Here is a 22,109-nt window from a genome sequence, read left to right on the forward strand (position 1 = left end):
CCGATGGAACAGAGCCCGGGTCTCTGTCTCTAGCGGACGCGGGAGGGTCGGCTGGCCTGGAAGGCCTGGGTCCTCTGGCCGTCTGGATCTCGGTGTCTGCTTGCTGTCTCGTCTCACCTTTGATGTCCTGGCTCCTCAGAATCACCTGGTGGCCCTTCTGCCATCTCGCCGTCAGCTACACGTTGCTCGCCACCTCTCAAACAACCTCTTCATGAGGCGATCATCGCTCTTGTTTCCTCTCTCAGCCAGACTCCTGGGCAGTTCCACTCTAGGTCCTGTATCAGGAGCTGGGCATACGGAAACTCTCCCCTGAGCCTGTCCTTTCCCGCAGAGAGTGCATGCAGCATGCTGCCCTGGTGAAAGGCCAGTGGACTGTGTGGCCACGCTCCTTGTCTTCTTCCCCTTTGCCAAGGGATTGGCTCGTCATCTTCTCCACCCCTTGTGGTGTCCCATTCCTGGTCTGCCTTGTTCTCCCACCTTGGAAGGAGCCTCGTTCTCTTGGAGCTGCTCACAGCCCTTGGGCCCCTCTCCTTTGGGTTGTGGCCCTTTTCAGTTCTTTGCATGACACCTCTCAGAAAGTAGAGCTCCATGATGAGCCCAGGAGAAGCTTGAGTCATTACAGGGCCTGGCCCTTTTTTGGAAGCTAATTCAGACCATTTTGCCCCTCTTACCTAATTGTAGACCCACGTCCTTGTCCATTAAGGCGATTTGGCCCAGGCCTATCGTGGAAGAATGAGCCCTGTACGTTGTCCATCCAATTGCACATGGTGCTGTGGACTGTGGATAGTCTTCATGCACCTGGTCCTTCCTCTGACTTTGGCCAGGGCCATTTCTTTTGGATGGTCATGGCTCCCTTCCTGGAGGCTTGACGCCACCCTCCTAAGGCCATCTGCCAACAGCGTCTGGAGGCCCCCATCCATCTTCACTCCAGGGGTCACGCCTTAGCGAGAAGCGTACCAGCTCTGGGCCTTGGCTGGTGTCATGAGCAATCAGAGGGACTCGGACTGAGCTCGTGTCTGTCTTTCCAGGGAATCTTGAATGATTTTGCTGTGTGGATGGGAGACACACCGCTGGACAGGAGACCCTTTCTAATCAGTTATTTGTTGTTTAATCAGTATTTAGGTTTATTATGACACTTGAAGAATTGGTTGCATCGTTGTACATATACAGATCTTTTTATATAATATGGAAGTTGACAACTATTGAGGTGTGTCAGTAAAGAATTTCTGCTGTGTGGTGTTTTGTATCCAGGAGTATTGTCTTCTGGACCTGTAGCACCTACATACAAGGCAGATAGTCTGCATCCCTGTGGGGCGCTGGTTCTGCTTGACACCATCCACTGAGACCATACAAGACATATCCAGCATCATACGCGAACAACAAGAGGGTTTGACAACTAGTAGTCACACTGTACTGTTCCCCATTTCTAACTTTAGGAGGAGACTAGAGTGTGTTCACAGATTTTACATTTCTGGTGTTCAGTCACTAATCAGAGGAAGGATTTCACCTGTTTGACATAACCCCTTAGCCACTGTCATGTTCTGTCTTGATGGTGGCACATTAAAAGGTTTTAAAATTGCAGCTCCTTCTGGATTTTCCGAAGAGTATCTGTGTTCTTCTTTAAATGGCTCTTCTCCGCATTCAGGTCTACCTTCACCACATCTGAAATGCCGTTCTGCCGCAGGACACATGGGACACTTAAGGAAGACACCCTCGTTAATATCTTATAGGCCCTTAATCATGGTGAAAATTGGACGCACTCTCCTAAGATTCTTCACAATGCTTTCTGCCAGATCTGCCACAGACAAGCCGATGGCCCAGGAAGTGTAGCCTTTCAGTTTGATCGCCTCATAAGCACTTTCAGCCACCTGTTTATGAACATCTTTTCATTTCTCTGAGTCAGCATCAGTTCCCAAAGGAGGATGAAGATTCTTCAGAGACACACCGGCAACATTCACACCAGTCCACACAGGAACACTGGAGTCTTCGTGTTCCCCAAGGACCCATCCATGACAACTTAAAGAATGGACACCGAGTCTCTCCTGATTACGTAACAGAAACGGGCAGAATCCAGATTGCAGCCACTTCCAATAATACAGTTTTTAGGAAAGCCACTTAGCTTCCAGGCCACAGATGTCACAAGATTCACTGGATTGGAAACACTGAGCAGCTTGCAGTCAGGGCTGTATTTAACAACATTGGGAATGATGAATTTAATGATATTCGCATTTCAGTGGACCGAGTTAAGACGACTCTCTCCTTCCCGTTGACGTGCCCCAGCCGTAACAATGGCCAGCTTTGGGTTTGCAGTCACACTTTAGTCTTTGCCAGAAACAATCTTCAGCATTTTGAGGAAAAGGCTGCCATGTTGGAGATCCATCATCTCTCCCTTTAGTTTGTCTTCTGTCACATCTACTGGGGCAAGTTCATCAGCCACATCCTTTGTTAAGAAACCGATGACACCTGCCATGCCGACTGCACCAACCCCAACGGCAGCGATCTTGTTCTGGGGAACCTGGTCTTCCTTTAGGACATACTTGACAGTTGATGGCGTTTTGGGGGAGATCTGGGGAGATATTGAGGTTGCTGGTCAGGCTGCAAAAGTTCTGAGTTAGATGTGAGAGTGCACAGGAGACTTTAAGGTATTCTTTCTTCTACCGAATCAGATGCTTCTTCAGGATCCGCAGTTTGAGAGTTGGCAGGTCCTCCAAGCCATCTCATGTGATGCACACTTGGAGGAATACCTCGTGTGCTGTGTCTGACACTGGGTCATCTGGCCTCAGCCGCTTGACTTATGGATGACCCTGAGGGTTATCTGCCGCGCTTTTTTCATCAAGCCTCATTGGGCTCTTGGCAACTTCGCCCTGTGCCCTGCGCCCAGAGCCAGCTGGAGAAAGGCCAGACCACTCGCCCCGGATCTTCCTTTCTCCAGGCTAAACGTGCCCGGGCCCGTCTGTCGCCTGATTTTCATAATCATGAACTCCAGGTCCTCTCCCTGCCAGGCTGCCCTCTTATAGACACTTTCCAACTTAGCGAGGGGAGGGGCTGTCCTTGTCATTCTGATATCCGAGCTAACTGTGTAACTCTAATTTAGAACCTGCACCTTTTGTTCAGTTGGTTTTGGCAGCTATGTGAAATTGCTGACAGTTTGGAGGGAAATAGGAAGGATTGTTGGTGTTTCTGCTTCGTGTCATGGGAAAAAAGACGGGGGAGTGTGGTGGCGCTAGAGCAGATTGAGAATAGAGCACCTCTCCAAGGAGCCCGGACACTCATTGTAGCCCCCCTGAAAGAGCAGCAGCCACGCGGCCTTCAGGCTCCTAGATGACAAAGCTCCAGGCTGGGGGCTTCCTCCTGACTGAGAGGAGTCCAGCCCTGGGACCAAGGCCCAGCCTGGCTGGGGGTTGGGGGCTGGGGGCTGGAGGCTGGAGGCGAAGGCAGTTGTTTTCCACAAACCAAGTCCATCATTTGAATTCCACCCTAAAAGATACCAGTAAAGCTGCATGAGCCCAAAGGGCCCTTTCCTTCCGAGTGACCACCTTTGCCCAGGTGCCTCTTTCCCTCCAAAGGGTCTTCATTTCTCTTCATACCCAAGTCTGAACTTATCCTGGAGGAGAGAGGGGAAAGCACAGCAAGCATCCATGTCTCCAGGCCTGCATTTACTCTTTGTCCTTCACAAAGCAGAATTCTTTTTAAAAAAATAATTCATAGGCCGGAAGAAAAATCACCAATAGACAAAGTTAGAGTTCAGGATGTGTTTTTTCCTGAATAGGAAAAGCGATCAGCCTGAAATGGCAAAACCTTTCAAGTCAGGCTGTTTTATCACTGTCTACTCAGTTTCTAGAAAGAAGAAACTTTGTCTCTGAAACTCAAGGAAAAAAAATCAGTAAAGCAAAAAATCCATTGCGAAGAGCGCAACACATAGGAGTCAGAATATACTGGAATGAATTGTGTTTTCAAGCCACAAATTTCAAACTACTTATGTCAGAACCATAATGTACTAAAAACGAGGAATCTATTGTTTAACTAGCTAATATTCCTCTTTTTGTACTTAAAAAATATGCATTTACGGGGTAATTAGGTGGCACATTGGAATGAGCACCATCCCTGGAGTCAGGAGGACCCGATTCAAATCCAGCGTCAGATACTTACTAGTTGTGTGACCCTAGGCAAGTCACCTCATCCCGATTGCCCCACACACACCCACACACATAGGTTTATGATCATTGTAAAAAATCAGTAGTAATCATCTTTTCTGTTTATGGACCAAAATGTGTCATTAATTAAATTGCTGTCATTTAATTGTTTTTAAATTATTTTTAAATTTTAAGCTTAAATACAAAATAAGAAAAGAAAAAAAAATTGCCATGTGCAGAGCAGAACATGAGAGGAATTCAAAATATAAAGCAATCCATTTCCATTTCAAGAAAGCCTAAGTCATAAATATTATACATTGTGTTCAGATCTGTCCATCTCTACTTCCGAAGTAGGTTTTATTTTGTTCTCTGCTGTGGGCTTTTCACTTTGCTCTTCTATTCCCCCTTCCCCCCTTCTCCCCGCCTACAATTAAACAAGGATACACACATGTATACATACACATACATTCGTGTATTTATAGACACACACAGACATACGCCAAATGTGTCATTAGTTAAATTGCTTTCGTGTTCTCATTTCCCTGGATCTGTGAGATCCACTTTTGTTTTGGGGTGCTAGTTCAGCAGCGTTGCTGAAACTACATCAATAATGAAAAGTTTGATAGACTTCACCCAATACATACTATTGAAAGTGTGTTTTAGGCGGCTGACGAAGCTCTCAGCCCACGGACAGAAAGGAGGTTGAACTACTGGTCAGAAGGAGATTGTGGGGTCTCTTTGCTGGCACTGAGGCAGCGCTCCGTTGCTTTGCCCGTACTTGGATCTGGGTCAAAGTCCTGAGGTGAGGAGGAACACCAGCACACCAGGGTTTGCAGCTGCAGCGGAACAGAGACCCTCCAGCGCAGAAAAGAGTGCTCGTGGTCACTCCCAGAACAAAGCACAGGCCAGGAGAGTAAATAGACCCCTCCTCAGATCATGCCACCTTGGGAGAACTGAAAACTTAAAGGTTCCTGGAAATATCTCTGAAAACAGCTGCACAAAACCCCTGAAGCTTGAGACGGCATGCCTTCCACCCTGGAAGCATGGTCCTACTTTGGCAATGAATTAAAAGTCGAGGAAAAGGCCAGGAAGTCGAGCAAACAACAGAAAAGCATTCTGATCATAGGAAGTCACTGTGGTGACAAGAAGATCAAAACACACAATCAGAAGAAGACAACAAAGTCAAAGCTCCTACATCCAAAGGCTCCAAGAAAAATAGGAATTGGTCTCAGGCCATGGAGGGCTCAAAAAGGATTTTGAAAATCTAATAAGAGAGGTAGAGGAAAAATTGGGAAGAGAAATGAGAGCGATGCAAGAATATCATGAAAAAAAGAGTCAACAGCTTGGTAAAGGAAACGCAACCAAAAAAATTGAGGAAAATAATACCTTCAAAAACAAACTAAGCCAAATGGTAAGAGGTCCAAAAAGCCAAAGAATGCCTTAAAAACCAGAATTGGCCAGATGGAAAAAAAGGCACAAACATTCACTGAAGAAAAAAACTCCTTAAAAAGTAGAATTGGCCAAATGGAAAAGGAGGAACAAAAGCTCACTGAAGGCAGTAATTCCTTAAAAATTAGAGTGCAGCAAATGGAAGCTAATGACTTTATGAGGAATCACGGAACAATAAAGCAAAACTGAAAGAATGATAAAATAGAAGACGGTGGAATATCTCATTGGGAAAATGACTGACCTGGAAAATAGATCCAGGAGAGAGAATTTAAAAATTATTTTACCTGAAAGCCATGATGGAAAAAAAAAAAGCCTCGACATCATCTTTCAAGACATCCAGGAAAACTTCCCTGATATTCTAGAACCAGAGGGTAAAATCAAATGGAAAGAATTCACCATTCGCCTTCTGAAGGAGATCCCAAAATGGAAACTCCCAGGAATGGCATAGCCAAATTCCAGAGCTCCCAGGCCAAGGAGAATAATTTGAGCAGCCAGAAAGAAACAATTCACACAAGCCACAGTCAGGATAACACAAGGTTTGGGAGCTTTAGGGCTTGGAATATGACATTCCAGAGGGCAAAGGAGCTAGGGTTACAACCAAGAGTCACCTACCCAGCAACACTGAGTATAATCCTTCCAGGGAAAAATGGATATTCAGTGGAATAGAGAACTTTGAAGCTTTCTTGCTGAGAAGAGCATCTGGTTTTCAAATACAAGACTCAAGAGAGGCGTAAGAGTAGATTTTAACTGAAGGAACTGGTAGCTGACCTTTTCCCACAAATAAGGAAATGAAAACGATTCCGCACACCTTTCTGGGCTGTGCATTTGATGGGTTCACCCAGCCAAAAAATAAAAAGTCCATCAGTTAACAATTCAGTGGCTGTTTTTCTCAGTCACAAGCTCTGTAAGAGATGAGTGTTTTTCACCCTCTTCCCCAGGAGAGATGGCAGCCTTTCCAGCCAGGTTACAGAAAATTAACTTTCCCAGGTTGCTTGGTCCATAATGACAGTGCAGATCATTACAGCTGTCAGCCAGACCAGGGTTTTACTAGTGTTGTTAAAGGAAAAAAGACACTCAAGAAAACCGCTGTGGGAGAAAAATTCCCTGAGTCAGCAAAGTGTTAAATTCGTTAAGAATAGACAATTCAATTTTAGACAAGTGATCTGCAAGTTTGTGGGGTGGCTTCTGTTTAAGGTGGCAGGTGATTTCTCAGAGTGTGCCAATGAAGAGGAGCTTGTCGGAGTGAATTGAGTCTTGACAAGGATTTGTCTTTCTCTGTGAACTTACATTAATACTACTTACCATGGTGTCAAGTTGTCAGGGAAATTCCATCCTAAATAGAATTGACAATGAAAGGGAGGGGGGGAGGAGTTCTGCCTCCACCAAAGTGGCACCTGCCATCTCCTCCTTGTGGACATGGAGATGACCTTGGATTCTATCAACACGGCACAAGCCCTGGCAGAACCTACCAAGCTGGAAGAGTTTCAAGAATAGGTCCAGGGTCAGATTATACATTTGTGATCCCAGGACTGGATTCAGAGAGACTCATGGGCAAGTTGGTCACAAAGTGATGAGTTTTTCCATCCTAGCAACTCTCCAAAACCATTTTCAAGTTAATTCAGCCACCTACTTTCTGTGTGAAAAAGATGTGGTAAGAGAAAGAGAAAGGCGGAGTCAGTCCTGGTTCCAGAACATACTTACTCTGTGATATAATGGGCAGTTCATTTGACCTCTCTGTACTCCATGGTGACCTACAAGTGGCCCATCAGTGACAGTCAGCATTTGGGAAAGGAGTTTCATTAGCAGAAATCATGGAGTTGGATAAAAAAAATACACATATATTGGCAAGGCTGGTATCACAAAGACCAAAATGTAGTAATCCATATCCCCAAGGAGACTGCAATCTGTTTGTCCCCTTTTGAGGGTACAACTTATCAGATAAAGACATATAGGAAATTTTGAAGAAGACACTGATGTCTGTGGAACATCTGATGGGCCTCTGAAGGAAAGCTCTCCAAGAATCAAAGGTGAAAAGAGAAGAGAAGATGTGGAGAGACAGAGTAGGATCTGTATGGGGAGAGAGTGTGACCAGGGCTTTGCTGGAGCCAGCTGACACATCAGAAATCAGCCAATGCTCAATTAAAGCTCAAGTTATTGTTTCATTGATTATTGTCTAGAAATGTTAATAATACAGATTAAACATAACAAAAAAGAAAGTGTGCTTTAAGTTAAGATAGGTTATATCAGCAGGCTTTTATCAAAAGACTTGCTCCAAGTGGGACTCTGTGCTGAGTGTTGGGGACACATAGAACAGCAAAAACCCAGGCTGTACTCTCAAAGAGGTTACACTCTCAGGGAGAAAAGAGCCTGTGGACAAGCAGGTAGGGACTGGAGGAGAAGGCGGGTGCCACTGGCAGGGGTCACCAGAGGCCTTCTGGAGTAGGTGAGATTGGAGCCGAGTCCTTAAAGATGTCAGAGAAAGCTAAGAGGGCACCGAGGGCCTTAAGCCTGCCAGGCCCTGGGGACAGCAAATGCCAGTGTCTGGAGACTGGAGGGGGGCAGCGAGGGGCTAGGTCATGCGGGCTCTGCAGGGGATGGAGGGCTGTGGGAGCTCACTGGGCAGGGGCTGGGGAGGGGGACACAGTCAAGAGCAGCAGAGCACAGGATGGATGGGAGGTGAGGAGCTGGTTAGAAGAACAGCCCACATTTCTATAGCTTCTTCTGCGTGACTAATACCTCTTTTTGTCCCTCTGACTCCCTGCGAGGTAGATGTTACAATTGTCCCCTTAGAGTGGCGAGCCGAGACAAACGGAGAGTAAATGTCTGAGGCTGGATTTGAACTCAGCCCCTCCTGATCCCAGGCCCAGCACTCTGTACACTGAGCCACGCAGCTGGTGCAGGTTAAAGAGAGAATTAGAACCAACGAGTAAATACTACAGCAGCTCACTAAAATTACCGCCATAGAATGATTTCAGCCAAAAAGTGGAATAAACTCTGCCCCCAGGCTAATGAGCTTTTTGTCCCAGGAGGTCTTCGCCAGAGGTCTGTCAGATTTGTCAGGAGTGATGGAGATGGCAGTTGGACTAGACAACCTTGGGCCTCTGCATCCCTCAGTATCTTCCTCTGGACTTGGTCTCTACCATTCTCTGACTCTAGTTCTGAGACAGTATCTGTCCAGAGCTGGGTTTGACATGGTGCTCTCTCTGGTAACTTAGTTCCTCGTGCCAGGTATGAGCCCAACATGGAACAGGCTGAGGAAGGCCTTGGTACCAAGGGAACATTTCAGAGCATCGCCAAGTCATGCCTTCTCCCTGGTACCTTTCCTCCTCCAGTAAATCTGTCCTTCCCACTGAAGACTCCCCTTGCCTGCCTCCAAAATGCAGTGGCAGCTCACTTACATACACATGCAGAGACTGTTGTATGATCCCTTGCAGTTTGTAGCTGGGGGCTGGGCCCTCTGAAAATCCACCTAGATCTGACTTGTTTAAGGAACGGTATTTTTCTGCATATCTATAGAAAGTGAATATTACTGCCACTCACATCAGTGAGAAAATGCTAATACTGCAAAGTGTTTTTGGAAAACCAATGAAAAGTGGAATTAGTGCAGAGGGACAGTTTTATCTGCTTGGACAATTTGGACAAAGGCATGTCATCTGTTTTGTGGCAACTTTACATTTTTTAACAAAACAATACGCTTTAAAGTTTATAAACTTTATAAATTCTAACAGCCTAATGAAATGAATATTTTAAGTTATTTTTGAAATGAGTTAACCTTAGCCACCTACCAGATGGCATCTTTCAGTGACGTGGGCCTTTGATTTTGATTTTAATTTGGAGAAAGCTTCTGTCCTGATTCTTGATTTCAAAAAAGTACTTTTCAGGTTGGTTCATAAATCCGAACTTGACTGCCAAAGTCTGCAGTCCTTTTGTCTCTTCCTGTGCCATATTCCCATTACTTTCTTTCATTGTATTAATGAGCAGATAGTTTAAGAAGCGGCCGTGATTCCTCTGCACCTCCACCTCCTTCCTGTGGCTTGGTTCTTGCGCCCATGAACGTCTTGCGGCAGACCAGCCTCGAGCACGGTTTGACAGCTGCATGGGAGACAGCCCCCAGCCGGGCCACCACAGTCTTTACCTTGTTCTTGGGCTGGGATGCCCAAGACATGCCACGGACAAGTAGCACCTTCTACGCGTGACTTCTGGGCCTTGGCTTCCGCTGGCTTGTGCTCTAACAGCTGAAGGAGCCTCTAATAAATCTTTTCTTAAAAAGTTTTACCTTTGCCCCGGCTAAGAGGAGAAGGTGCTTGTGAACAAGGGAAGAAAAGATGGGCGATTTTTAAAGAACTGGTAAAAATAATTCTGATAGGAGGGTAGAGGATGATCCTGTGCTCAGTGACTTACTGTGTTTGTTTAGTTTTCATAGATGTGTGAAGCTTGTAAGAAGGGGATCTGTGTGAGCGCAAGGGACTTGGGGGGGGGTGTCATTGGGAGGGGGTGAGGTTCTAACATTTCTTGAGAATGGGGCATATTTTTGTATTAGTGTGGCATAAGGAAATTAGCCCTGAGAGTTCCCTTTGAAAATGTCTGTTTCAGTTCACCGCACTCCTGCCACGTGGAGGAAACTCCCAGGATGGGCCAGTTTCTGCTTCTGGGGAGCTGGTTCTCATTCGGGAGCATCCCTCATGAAGGAGAGAGAAAAACGAGTCACTCAAATGGCAGGGCTTTGGGCTTAGGTGTGAGGCTCACGCTTGAAAGAATGTTGCCATCGCCGGAGGGGCCTTGGCCCCATCTATGTCACCTCTTCAGTGAGAGCACACAGGCAGCTCCTCAGTCAGTAGTGGTTTTCTCCACCACCTTTGTTAATACACACTGATACTGTCCTTTCTTCTGTGGAATGGAGAGCCACCCGTCTCCTTGGACTCTCCAAGAACTAGTCAGAAGCGCAGCTGTGACTAGTGTCCAGGGAGTGGTGACCCTGCAGGGCTGTCTCTCTTGCTGCTTTCAGGAGATCTCTCCCACAAGAAGGAAGGAGGGCTTACTTTAGTGTGAACTCCCTGGAGGGTGGGGGTGAAGGCGCCAGGAGCACAAGCAAGGTGAGGGGAGTGGCCAGGACCAAAGCAAATCTGCTTAAGAATATGGCTTCTAAACTTCAGAAGCCAGTCCTGGGCGGGAAGAGCTGACAGAAATCCTGGGAACAGCAGAGATTTTCTTTGGAGAACTTTTTAAAAGCTAAGCTAGGGTTATGTTTCTCCCTGGAAGCACGATTCTTTTGACTAATTAAGCGCATGTTCTACAGTCAGAGAATCCAAGCAGACCGTGGAGGCCTCAGGGACCTCACTGGATCCTGGGTCCTGGCGTCACAGTGACAGGGTCTGTTCCAGCTTCTCAGGTAACTCCATCAGCCTCAGATGGGGTGAGGGTCACCAGGTGACGGAGGTGGAAGCCTTTGTTCTGCTAGCTGAAGGTCTTCCAAAGGAATACACTGGGATTTCAGAAGCAGCTCTGCATTTTTAGAATTCACTTAGGGTTTCCTTTCGCTGTTCACTCTTCCCCTTGGTGAGGAGGGCGGCTCACAACTTCTCGCCTTCCATCATTAGAAAAGCAGAGGCCTGACTCTTAATTTCTGGACACATCTCGGTCCCTCTTTCCTTTCCTTTCCTCCCCAGACTTGATGCAGTTCTCTCAAATCAGCTTCCTGCCCGCTGCCACCCTCCCGTTCTGACTGCCCATCTAGCACTGAGTCTGGGCACCAGGATCCAGGTGCCAGCATGAGTCCCCTGAGCTCCAAATCCTTGGTGATGCATTTTCACTAACGGCTATTTCTTCTCAATCCAGAGACATAAGCTGCAGGAGACATATTGGGCAGAAGGAGGTTGGGCGAGACCGTCTCTGAAACTCTCAGAGGGCAGGTGGTACTGGCTGCTCCTGGGAAAGTCACTTAGCCCTCTCTGAGATTCCTTTCTTCATTTCCTTTATCCGTGCAATGGGCGGCGCTGAGCAGGCCCCTTCTGCCTTGGATGGAACCTGGGCCAGCTAATGGGCCCTCCCTCATCTGTAACTCAGGCATGCTCCAGAAGCCGCATTCTCGGAAAGGGCAGAGGCCAGCATCCTGTAAACGGTCTCTACCATGCTGCTGCTGACCCCATCCAGCCCTAGCCGCAGCCCCATATGGCTGCTAGGGAAGGGTGCTTTGTGGCTGGTATGGAAGGATTTAATGGGGGGGTGGGAGACAGAGGGAGAGAGAAAGGAAAGGAGGAAGAGAGAGATGGAGAGAGGGAGGGAGAAAGAAAAGGAGGAAGCGAGATGGAGAGGAGGGGGAGAGAAGCGTGTGAAGAGCTTGTTGCTGTCAGAGTCGGGGCAGCCCTGGGGCTCTATGGGAAGGGCTGCCACAGGAGGGAAGGGGGCTCTTGGTTCTTCGTCCCTTTCACTCACTCCATCTTCCATGGTGCAGTTAACATCTTCCTTCTGTGCCGTCATCCTCATTTTTTTATTTCAATGGATAGGGTTTTTTTTTAAACAATGACCTTGAGAACAGTCACTTCCGACAGGTAAAATCTGAAGTTTGAACTATTACAAAATGAAAGGACTAACGAGGATTCAAGCCAAATGATTCGAAGTTTGTGGCACAGGAGTCGCCAGGGTTTTCTCAGCCATGGAAGTGTTCCTTGGGAAACGTTTATTCTAAGTGTATGATCCCAACAGATAGTTTAGAACTCGTCATTCTGCTTGTCCATGGCTGACTTTGAGTGGATACATCAGCTTTAAGTTTGGTTTTTCTGAATGACAACTTAACTGTGTGTCTGCGTCGGGTGAAGAAGAGGAAAGGGTTGAGGCCTAACTTTGTATCTTTGCAGATTGTAAAATCAGAGGGAGGTAATGACCCGGTCACACAGGGCTCTCCGTGTTGCACCACTTGATGTGTGCGGGAGGCCCTTCTTGGTGCGTGGGCCACGTGTGCCCACCTTTTAGAGTTTAGAGATGCTTCTGTGTAGAAGACTCTGTATCTCATTGAATGGCAGCTCCTGGAGGGGCACAGAGGAACTGTTTTTGCTTTTGTCTTTCTCTCTAGCACCTACCACCGTGCTGGGCAGACAGTAAGAGCTTAATACATGCTTGATTATGGGTGAATCCAGCCAATATGTTTTTGCTGATTAAAATGTGCTTTGATTATCTTACACTTTTGAAGTTATTTTAGAAGAAATATTTTTAAATGTTTCAGAATCTTTTTTCATGTTTGTACCTAGATGAGGTACCACTTAGAAGTGCCATGCAATTTTTAAAACCAATTTTTTTCTATAAAAAGATTGAACACTTGTATGGAAAGCATAAGTGGAAGAGAAACCAAAGTTGGCCTCTATAAACAGTAAGATGCACTAGGAAGCCTAGGGGTACTGGGCTGGGAGGCCTGGAGTCGAGTCAGAGCTGTGGCTGAGAGTCCTAGCTCGGCCCTGTGGGACCTTTGCTCCTTCCTGAGCCAAGTGATCTGACTTTGGTGGGCATGCATTCCTTCACCTATGAAGTAAGGGGTCCCTTTGAGCTCTGAACCCTGGATTCTGAGAACAGATGATAAAGTTTTATTGTGGTCTCCAGGACAGGTAATGCAAAGTAAATAAGATGTTTATTTTTTTTTGTCTTCCTAGAAAAAGTTAGAGAAATTCAAGAAAAACTAGATGCTTTCATTGAAGCCCTTCACCAGGAGAAATAAATGTGAGTAAAGGAGTGTCTCCGAGCTGTTACTGTCCTTGTACTGTCTGGGAACCAGCTTGAATGGTGCTCTGCCCTCCTGCTGGGCTTCCTTCAGTTTTGTGGGCAGAGATGGCTGCTGATGCTGACTGATGGGACTCTAAAGTCCCAAATACATCAGGTGGCTCTGAGTGACATGATGACCGGCTGTTGAACGAAGAACAGTCCTTTAGACGTGAGTTCCCTAAGAATGTGTATGTGAATAGAGGGCAGGGAGATTTCATAATGTGAAAGCTGCAGGTACAGGTGGGTGGCTTCTGAAATGGGTCAGCGTGAGCTTCCCTGAGGCCACACATAAAAGTCTTTGGAGGAATGGAGATAGCCATGGTAGCGTGTGTGTGTGTGTGTGTGTGTGTGTGTGTGTGTGTGTGTGTGTGTGTGTCTGTCTCTGTGTGTGTGTGTCTCTGTGTGTGTGTATGTGTGTGTGTCTCTGTGCATGTGTGTGTATGTGTGTGTCTCTGTGTCTGTGTGTGTGTCTGTGTGTGTGTGTTTGTGTGTGTATGTCTCTGTGTATGTGTGTTTGTGTGTGTGTGTGTCTGTGTGTGTCTTTGTGTGTGTTTGTGTTTGTGTGTATGTATATGTGTGTGTCGCTGTCTGTGTATGTGTGTGTGTGTCTCTGTCTGTGTCTGTGTGTGCGTGTCTTTGTGTGTATGTGTGTACATTAGCAGAAGCCAAAAGATATATTTGGGGGCTGCTTTTTTACCCTGTTTTAAAATTCTGTTTTATTGATAGCTTTTGTTTCTAAGTCATCTGCACTCCCTCCCCTCCCTTGTCCCAGATGAAAGAGAAAAAAAGTAGTTCATCGGAACAAACTGACCTCAGTCAGGACAGTAAAATGCAGCCAGAGTGTGCAGACTCGGGCCATTCTCCCCGTTTCCTGCTGGGCTGGATCTCCCCTTCTGCCGTAAGGGCAGCAGCCAAGCCTCCTTTTGGGCTGAAAGAATCGTCTGGTGCTTGGGGCGGATTTCAGTCGCCTCGCTAAATAGCTTTTCTCCTAAAGGAAGGCTTAAGAATCTCACTGGATACCAGAATCGACTGTTGATTGTCGCTGTGAGTGAATTATGGCAGTAAGTCTTCATGTCCTCACCAGAGCACTTGAGAAAAGAGTAACGCTGGGATGTGTTTCTTTCTATTTAAGTTCCTTTCTTGACTTTTAGTTAGCGTCTCAGTTGTTATGATTCCTTTAGATAGGGATTTCAGCCCTGAGTCCCTGCAGCTCAGGAGGGGAGAGCTCGGGGTGCGCTGGAAGGAGAAAGGAGCTGGGCCTGCAGCTCAGGCAAAGGAGGCAGGAAGCTTGCCACGTGCGCCCAAAGGGCATCCTGGGCATCGTGGTTCCATCTGCAGTCCTCTAAATCCTCAAAAGTAAAAACAAGAACCGACCGTTTTTATCTTATTCCCATGGTAGCACACTCCTGATCTTCAGAACACACGTGCATGTGTATGTACGCATCTCCCCTTTGACTTAGATATTATTAAGAAAACGCTATTGGAGGTGGGCTAGCCATCTTTCTGCCAGCATTGCCACCACTGTCTTTCCCCTCCGGATTTGACCTTTGAAGTAACCTGTGAAATACAAAGTACGGTATTGCTCCATACTCGGAAGCCCAGAATGATGTCACAGCTCCCCAAGGGTCCCTACTTGGGGCCTCAGCCCTTGAGGGTCCTTGGTTCCCAGCGGTGGCCCCAGGTCTGCCCCTGGGCTCATCCCTGTTAGAGTCAGGTGGTGGGCAGTGGAGCAGCCACTTTTCCAAAAGGCTCGGGGCAGAGCGGGGTTTCCAGGAAGGGGGTGAAGAGAGCTGTAACTGCTGAAGGAAGAAAGTCCCTGAGCCCTTCAGATGGTCTGCCAGCCTGGGCTAACCTGAGCAGTGCAGCAGGTATCAGTGAGTCCTCTTGGGTGCAAAGCTGTGTCCTGGCCCAGCTCTGACTGAGTCAAGAACAAGTGTGAAAGCCCTGCTGCCCCCGCAGAGCTGACATTTCTCCTGCCAGCAGGGGTGGAGGTGCATGGGAATGCTGCGTCTACAGTAAGGATGTTTCTGGGCAGAAAGGGGAGGATTAGGAGTCTAGGCGTTTTTGGCTAGGTGGACCCTGCTGTGAGCTGCCTCCTGGGCCACCCCGTGAAGGGAGGGAGTTTTTTCTGAAAGGCCGCGTGAGACTGTGTCTGGGTCCCTGCCGGTAGGAGATAGAGGGTAGAGCAGGAAGGGAGGGAGGTGGAATTAAGATGGCAGCCTCCTCAGCAGAGAGGCGGGTGTTTGGAGGAGGAGCAGCTTTAGGGAGAAGAAGAATTTAGTTTTTACAAATGGTGACTTCGATTCAGGCTGAATGTGTAAATTTGAAAGTCAGCTGCGCAGGGTTGATGATTGGACCCCTCCAGGAGTCAATGAAGTACCCGAGGGAGAGAGAAGAGAAGGAGGGTCTGGAGATGGACCCTCTGAACTCATGGTGCTTGAGATGGGCAGGAAGAGATTGGAGAACACAGTCAAGAAGCCCAAGATGGGCGTCTCAGAGGGGCGTTGTTGGCAAGGTCAAACACTGCAGTGAGAAATGGGAAGATGGGTGTTTGATGTGTGTAAAGCACGGACCCTCCATGGCTGGGGGGGGTGGGGCGCAGCATCAGCTGTGGCTTCCATCACTCAGTCTCTTGGGCTTGGAATGATCATCAAGAATCCTTAAGTTACAGGGATGTAGCATACACCTCACACAGCTTAGCTGAAAGTCCTGTCTATTGTTTGCAGATTCTTGGGGGAAGGTGAATTGTAGCGGGCTTTGAACCTTTTTTACATATTATGCTGGGAATGAGCAGGGCAGCTACAACAGGGACACTGGCCAGTGCTAGGAGCCAAGGACCCCCCAAGCGGTACCTGGAGGGGGCATTGCACGATCTGGGGCATGACCATAACCTGTGTTTTAGCAGTCGATTTCAAGGTCAAAGCTGGAGGAGTAGGACGGTGGTGGCAGTGCTGGCCTGGAAGGTGGGATCTCCCATCATCAGGCTCCCATTGATACCAGAGCCTCGCGCTCCCCTCAGACAGGTGTTAGAGCAGACATACGGCTGTGTGGCCGAGGGCAGCGCCTCAGCCTGTTCCTAACTTCCTATATTCTTCCTCTAACAGAACAGAATCCCTCCCAGCAACAGTTGCCTCTGAATACAGTGAACAAAGAAAATGCTTCTCAGTCTTTGGTCCAGCCTTCCTCTCCGGAGAGCCCCACTGTGGAAACACGCCTTGTCCAGAACACAAGTAATCGATTCTTGGTGGGGTCTCTTTAGTAACAGCACCCGTGTTTGTATTGTTGAAGAGACAGCTTGGGACACAACCTTGGCCACGGCATCACGTTCAGTTCTTACCTTGTGTTTTTAGTCTTGCTCCCTGGGGCACAGGGTCTTCTGATCTAGAGACTGGTTTTAGCTGATAACCATTTCTTTTCCAGAAAGTATTGCTGAATGTTTGAAATAAAAACCTGGAGCAACGCTGTCATTTGTATATAAAATAATCCTACCCCCAAAAGCCATCGTTTGGATCTGAGATGTTCTGTTGGAGGATCGGTGGATTGCCTCCGTTTGGTTTAAACTTGCTGCGTGAAAGGGAACCATCTTGGTCAGGAATTATTAGCTTGAACATGTCCAGCATCCTTGGAGTGGGTTTATGATCACATTGGCAGCGCCTGCCTTAGAGCGTAGCTCAGGAGAAGCTGGTCCCTTGGACTCAGCGCCTGCTGGGCTTCTGTCTGTCCAAAGGGAAGTGAGCAAACGTTCTGAGCAATCAGCCGGCTGCTGACTTACTTGTGCCCCTCAAGACGTGTGTGGGAATCATCAGCAAGAGAGGGATTTCTTTCCTTTAGAAGGGCGTGCAAGCCCTTGATCACTAGTACCAGCCTACATCCCCACACATGGGCAGTGATCATTTTAAAGGCAGCTAGTGACAGGAACCAGGGACCCAGCCTCCCTCCTCCAGGCTCGTGGTGTGTCCCCCTGAGGCAGGGCTGCTCCTTTTGGATTCACAGGGGCTTTCCTCTCTGGCTGTTTACTTCTCTCAGCATTCAGCTTCAGTTTTTTGGCTCGTACCTCATGACAGTCTGCTTCTTCTAGTCGACTTAGGGTTCCTTTTCCCAAAATTGAATTTTTCAGTCCTAGATGAGGGATTTTTTTCTTCTGTATTCACAGCATTCCTGACCATTTGAGAGAGTGTTTCTCAGTACTGGAAGCCCAACAAGGAAGGCTGAAGAGGGTCTTCACCAGATACACGGCAGCATGGCACACTTCAAGTTGTTAAAACTTTGGGTTCTGGTAAAGGAACCAACTCAGATGTGCTTTCTGTTTGTGTGGGTATTGAGGGACTTCGTATTCTAGACAGTTTCAGCCTTCGAAGAGATCAGGAGTAGAGTGAGCTCAGATCTCTGGGTCAGGAGGAGAAAATGCATCTACTCCCACCACCCCCCCACCCCCACCCCGACCCTCTGTCTGGGAGGAAAAACTCATCAGTCATCATGTGGATTTGGGGACAGACATCTTGGTGGCATTTACCTGGGGCCACTCAAGAGTGGAGAAGTGTGTTTAGAAGAAATTAGAAATGACATTAAGCCAGATGCACCAAGTGTTAGCTGAGGTAGCTTCCGCAGGAGAAAGTCAGTGTTCCTTTCTGTGTTTGAAAACCCTGCTCCATTCAGCCTCAGTATCCAACCTGGCGCCTAAGTAAGCATCGATTGCTGAAAGGCCCCTGGAGCAGGCCAGACAGATTTCCACACAAATGATGCTGGTACATTTGTGCATTAGGATATTTCTTTATAACTGATCTCAGCTAAGTGTCATTTTTTTTCCTTTTTTCTTTGAGGGGGTATGTGGAAACTTAGGTATTTATTGAATGCAGATGTAATTGAAGGAAAAAAATAAAATTCCACTGGAACCCCTAGAGCTGGGTGTGTTCTGTCTCTGGCCTAAAAAGTAGATATTTCTGACACTTCAGCAAATCCAGGTCCGATTCTGAGGATCCTGAAGCATCCTTACAGCTAAAGCTCTGGTTATCTAAAGTGTAAGAATTTCCAAACAATAAAGTAATGAATGAAGCTGAATAAGAAGGCCTGAGAACAAAGCCCAGTCTTTGAAAGCACACTTGGGCCCAATGTTGATTTTAAAAATCAGAATTCTCCGGCCAAACTCAGGAGGGAAGGAAACCCTTCCTGTAGCACTGTTAATAAACTGTGCCTTAGTGAGAGGAGGCAAACAGCCTCTCAGCACCTAATGATGTTCCCTCCTGGTGGCATTGGCCCCTTTAAATCAAGTCACCTTCCCCAGCCCCAGCTGAAATAGGGCAGTACGTGAATGACTGTGGAATCAACAAAGGAATTGGCTCCAGGATGCGAGGAGTACTTCTAGTTTTTATTTTAGGCATTCTCCGTATGAAGTTGAGGCTGTAGGGGCCATCTTGTTAAGTCAGTTTTAAATGTGTTGTAATTTGGGGTGGGAAGCACAGTATTTCACTTCTCCAATAAAAGAGGTGGAGGCTGGTTCTGTCTTCACATTCTAAGAATCCGGGCTCTGGTGACAGAGGGTCTTTAATTTATATACATACAGTCCGTACAGTCCCGGCTAATGTCTACCACAAAGAACAGCATGTTCACAAGTTTGGACTCTATATACTTGTATTGGCAGAATTAAGATCTTTGAGTGGCCTATGTTGATGAAAGCATTTGTGGCCCCGAATAATTATAGCATTCGAGCCTTGTTCTAGTGCGATGTTGGGACAAGGATAATGGCTATCTTAGTGCTTTCTGTATTACATGAGAAATAACCCCGTGCATATTGGGCTGGCTCCCAGCCTGGCCCCGTGGAACCAGACCTGGGCCAGAACAAGCCTGCAGGGTTTGAATTTCACATGGTTTTTGGTCCAGAGCCGGGGCTGGAGCAGAATCAGCACTTTTATGTGGGCTCTTGTCCAGTTTAAACTGTGTTCTGATTGTCTTGTATGATAGGTGAATAAGGGGAACCCTGATGGAAGAAGGCTTTTCATTGGTTCTGTGCAGTAAACATTGGCTTCTTCAGCTCTTGGTATGTCATGGTGCATGGTCATGCCTCAGAACTGGAGTTAAATCGATTTTGGAAGCCATCTCCTGATCCCACCCTTTTTTACACTTAAGAGAGTGGAGACCCCCTGAGGGCAGGTGACGTCAAAGCGTCCAGCTCCCCCAACTGCTCTTTCATATGGGACTCATGAGCAAATTCGGCCCATGACTGAGTTACAAAGATTGCTCTCTTGGTTGGGTCCTAGCTTTGGCGAACAAGCATCAGGGAAGGGGAGGGACAGAAGCCAGGAACCCCAGCTGGATTCTCCGCTGGTGTTGGCTGTGCAACAGGGCATGTTCTCACAAGGCTCAAGCTTTCTCCTTGATTAAAAATGAAGTCTGCATCCTCTAAAGTCCTGGACAGCTCTGCCAGTTCAGAATGTCCGTTAGGAGATTGCCAAGTAATAAATCTAGATGTCTTTGTGGAAGTTAGCAGGGCCGAAGCTCAATTGTCACATGCCTGGCATGATGAGTATTATTAAAAAGCCACAAGACCTGGATTCTCCTCCCAGCTCTGGCCTGCGCTGACTGTGTGGCCCAAGCCATTTTCTAGGTAAGAAGCTACAAAGAAGGGGCCAACTTGTAGGGGTCAAGGGGGTGCCCTCAGCAAGGACTTCCACCGGTCCAGTCCCTGTCCTCCTCCTAATTGTCCCATAAGCCTTGTGGTGTGCACTTAACTGAGTCCTTATGAATGCATTTCAACTTCATTGAGCTGCTTTCCTCTTGTATGAAAATTCATGAATTAGATTAATAGTGTGTCCTTTCATCAAACCACATGGCAGACCCACCAAGTGTGTGTGGTATATTATGTTAATACTGCATCTATGTGCACTGCGTGTGTGAAGGCCAAGGCTCTCTGGGGCAGGGCCACAGGAAAGGCCACATCGTGCCCACCACTAATTAGACAGGTTCTCCAAGTTTGGAGAAACGTCAACAGCAAAGCTTCAAGAAAAGTGTAAGGTTAGAAAGCCCTAGGCAATGAGGGAAAAGGCAGATACTTGTGATTCTTTCATCTGAGAACAGTCTATGAAGGACAGAATTCACAAAAAGGACTTCATGAATTTGGGTTTTAGTCACAGCCTCCTATGTGTCAGACCACTGGGGATAGGATAAATAAACCACCCCACCCTTGAGGCATTTATGTGCCACTGGACGAGACATGGCACCCAAAATAATTTCTAGGGAGAAAGTACTATTACAACTGTGGGGTGGAGATGGGGATCAGAACAGTCTTCCCATGCAAATCTTAAGTTGAATCACAGACGAATCACAGAAGAATTCTTAAATTTGGCCACTGTTGACTTGGATAACTGAGGGAAGTGATGCAACATCCCCCTCCATAGAGACCTCTGTAGGATACATTTCATACCTTCAGGAATATGTCTGCGCGGCTTTGAGTTGATGTTCAGATGATGGCCTGGGAACCACTGTTGGTCAGGCCCCCAGGCTGACCTCACACTGTAATGTTGATTGTATCACGATGTCTGTACATTTTGTTTCTGGCATGAAGATGTTATGATATTTAATAAAATAAGACATTTCATTGCTATCTCTTGAAGAACAGTCCCGTTTTTTCCCTATTAATATCTTTTGGGGGATGGAGGGAAGAAATGATTGGGAAGGTTAGGTGGGGGAGGGGCATTGGTCCCCTTCCTACTCCCCACTACCTACCACTTTTAGGACAATTCATGAGCTATAAAAGTTTGTGAAAAATGATGGAGTAAGTAACCAGCTGAGACACTTGCCGTGCCCACAGATGGTTCGCTAGTACCAGGATCATCGATCAAAAACACCGTGTTAAGAATCCACTATGTGCCAGACACATGTTGGGTGCTGGGGGTGCAAATAGAAAACAACTCACACGGATATACTCCCCTAGAGGATACGGCCAATTGGACCCTGCTCACTAATACAATGTTTCCCCCAGTTTGGAAGACCTGATACCCGGAAGTGGTGATCTAACTTGTTGAGGATTAGTCTGCTGAGTGGATTAATTAGGGGGGGAGAAAAAATGTGAAGTTAAGTAAATATTTGGGCCTATGCAAAGGAGAGAAGAAAAGAGCTGTTGCTTGAATTCGGTCCTACTGGGATTGGCTTTAGGCAGGCATGGCCATGCCTGCTGGGCTGGAGAAGGTGCCACTCAGGGGTATAGCCCGGTGTCTGCTCCCCTGGCCCTGGTGCTTATTAGATGAGGGGGACACAAAGGCAGCTACACTCCATGCACCCAAATGTAAGTCATCTGATCGGAGGGGTATGCTCTGCATGGTTCGATGCCCTGACCCTGTGCCTCCTTCTGTCATACACTTCCTGGTCATGTTTCTGTAGTGCCTCACTTCCCTTTTCATCCCACAAATCCTTGGTGCCTTCTCCACTGTGACTCGCATACGAGTTGTGTGTGGTGGGACTCGAACCCAGTCCTTCCTGGCTTTGAGGGCAGCTGATAACAAATGCATATTTATCAGATCACCAACTTCCCACCGGCCATTTTAAACTCATTGTGTCATAGGTACCTCAAACTCAGGCCCAAAGCAGAACTTCTGATGTCTTCTTAAAAATCCATCCTTCATCCAAACTTCTCTCTGTTGAGTTCACCACTCTCCTCCTAGTCACTCAGGTTCTCTATCTCTGTGTCATCTGCAACTTACCCCTCTCCCATCCCGAATATCCAGCTAGCCAATCTTTGCTTCTGCCTTCATAGCATCTCTTGTGTCCATCCCTTCTCCCTACTCA

At 47.2% G+C, this 22,109-nt stretch overlaps 1 protein-coding gene across 4 annotated transcripts in view; it reads left to right on the plus strand.

Annotated features, from left to right (window-relative positions):
- Nucleotides 1-20,928, plus strand: part of OPA1 (OPA1 mitochondrial dynamin like GTPase) — an 82,203-nt gene extending 61,275 nt beyond the window's left edge. For all 4 annotated transcript variants that reach the window (XM_036757959.1, XM_036757961.1, XM_036757958.1 and 1 more), the window contains 2 exons: nucleotides 13,223-13,289; nucleotides 16,436-20,928. In XM_036757959.1, coding sequence (XP_036613854.1) covers nucleotides 13,223-13,287 — 65 coding nt within the window. In that variant the 3' untranslated portion in view covers nucleotides 13,288-13,289; nucleotides 16,436-20,928. The remainder of the gene's footprint in view (nucleotides 1-13,222; nucleotides 13,290-16,435) is intronic.
- Nucleotides 20,929-22,109: the final 1,181 nt, after the last annotated feature.

The sequence above is a fragment of the Trichosurus vulpecula genome, chromosome 4, assembly GCF_011100635.1.
Source record: "Trichosurus vulpecula isolate mTriVul1 chromosome 4, mTriVul1.pri, whole genome shotgun sequence".
In the NCBI taxonomy this organism is placed as follows: Eukaryota; Metazoa; Chordata; class Mammalia; order Diprotodontia; family Phalangeridae; genus Trichosurus; species Trichosurus vulpecula.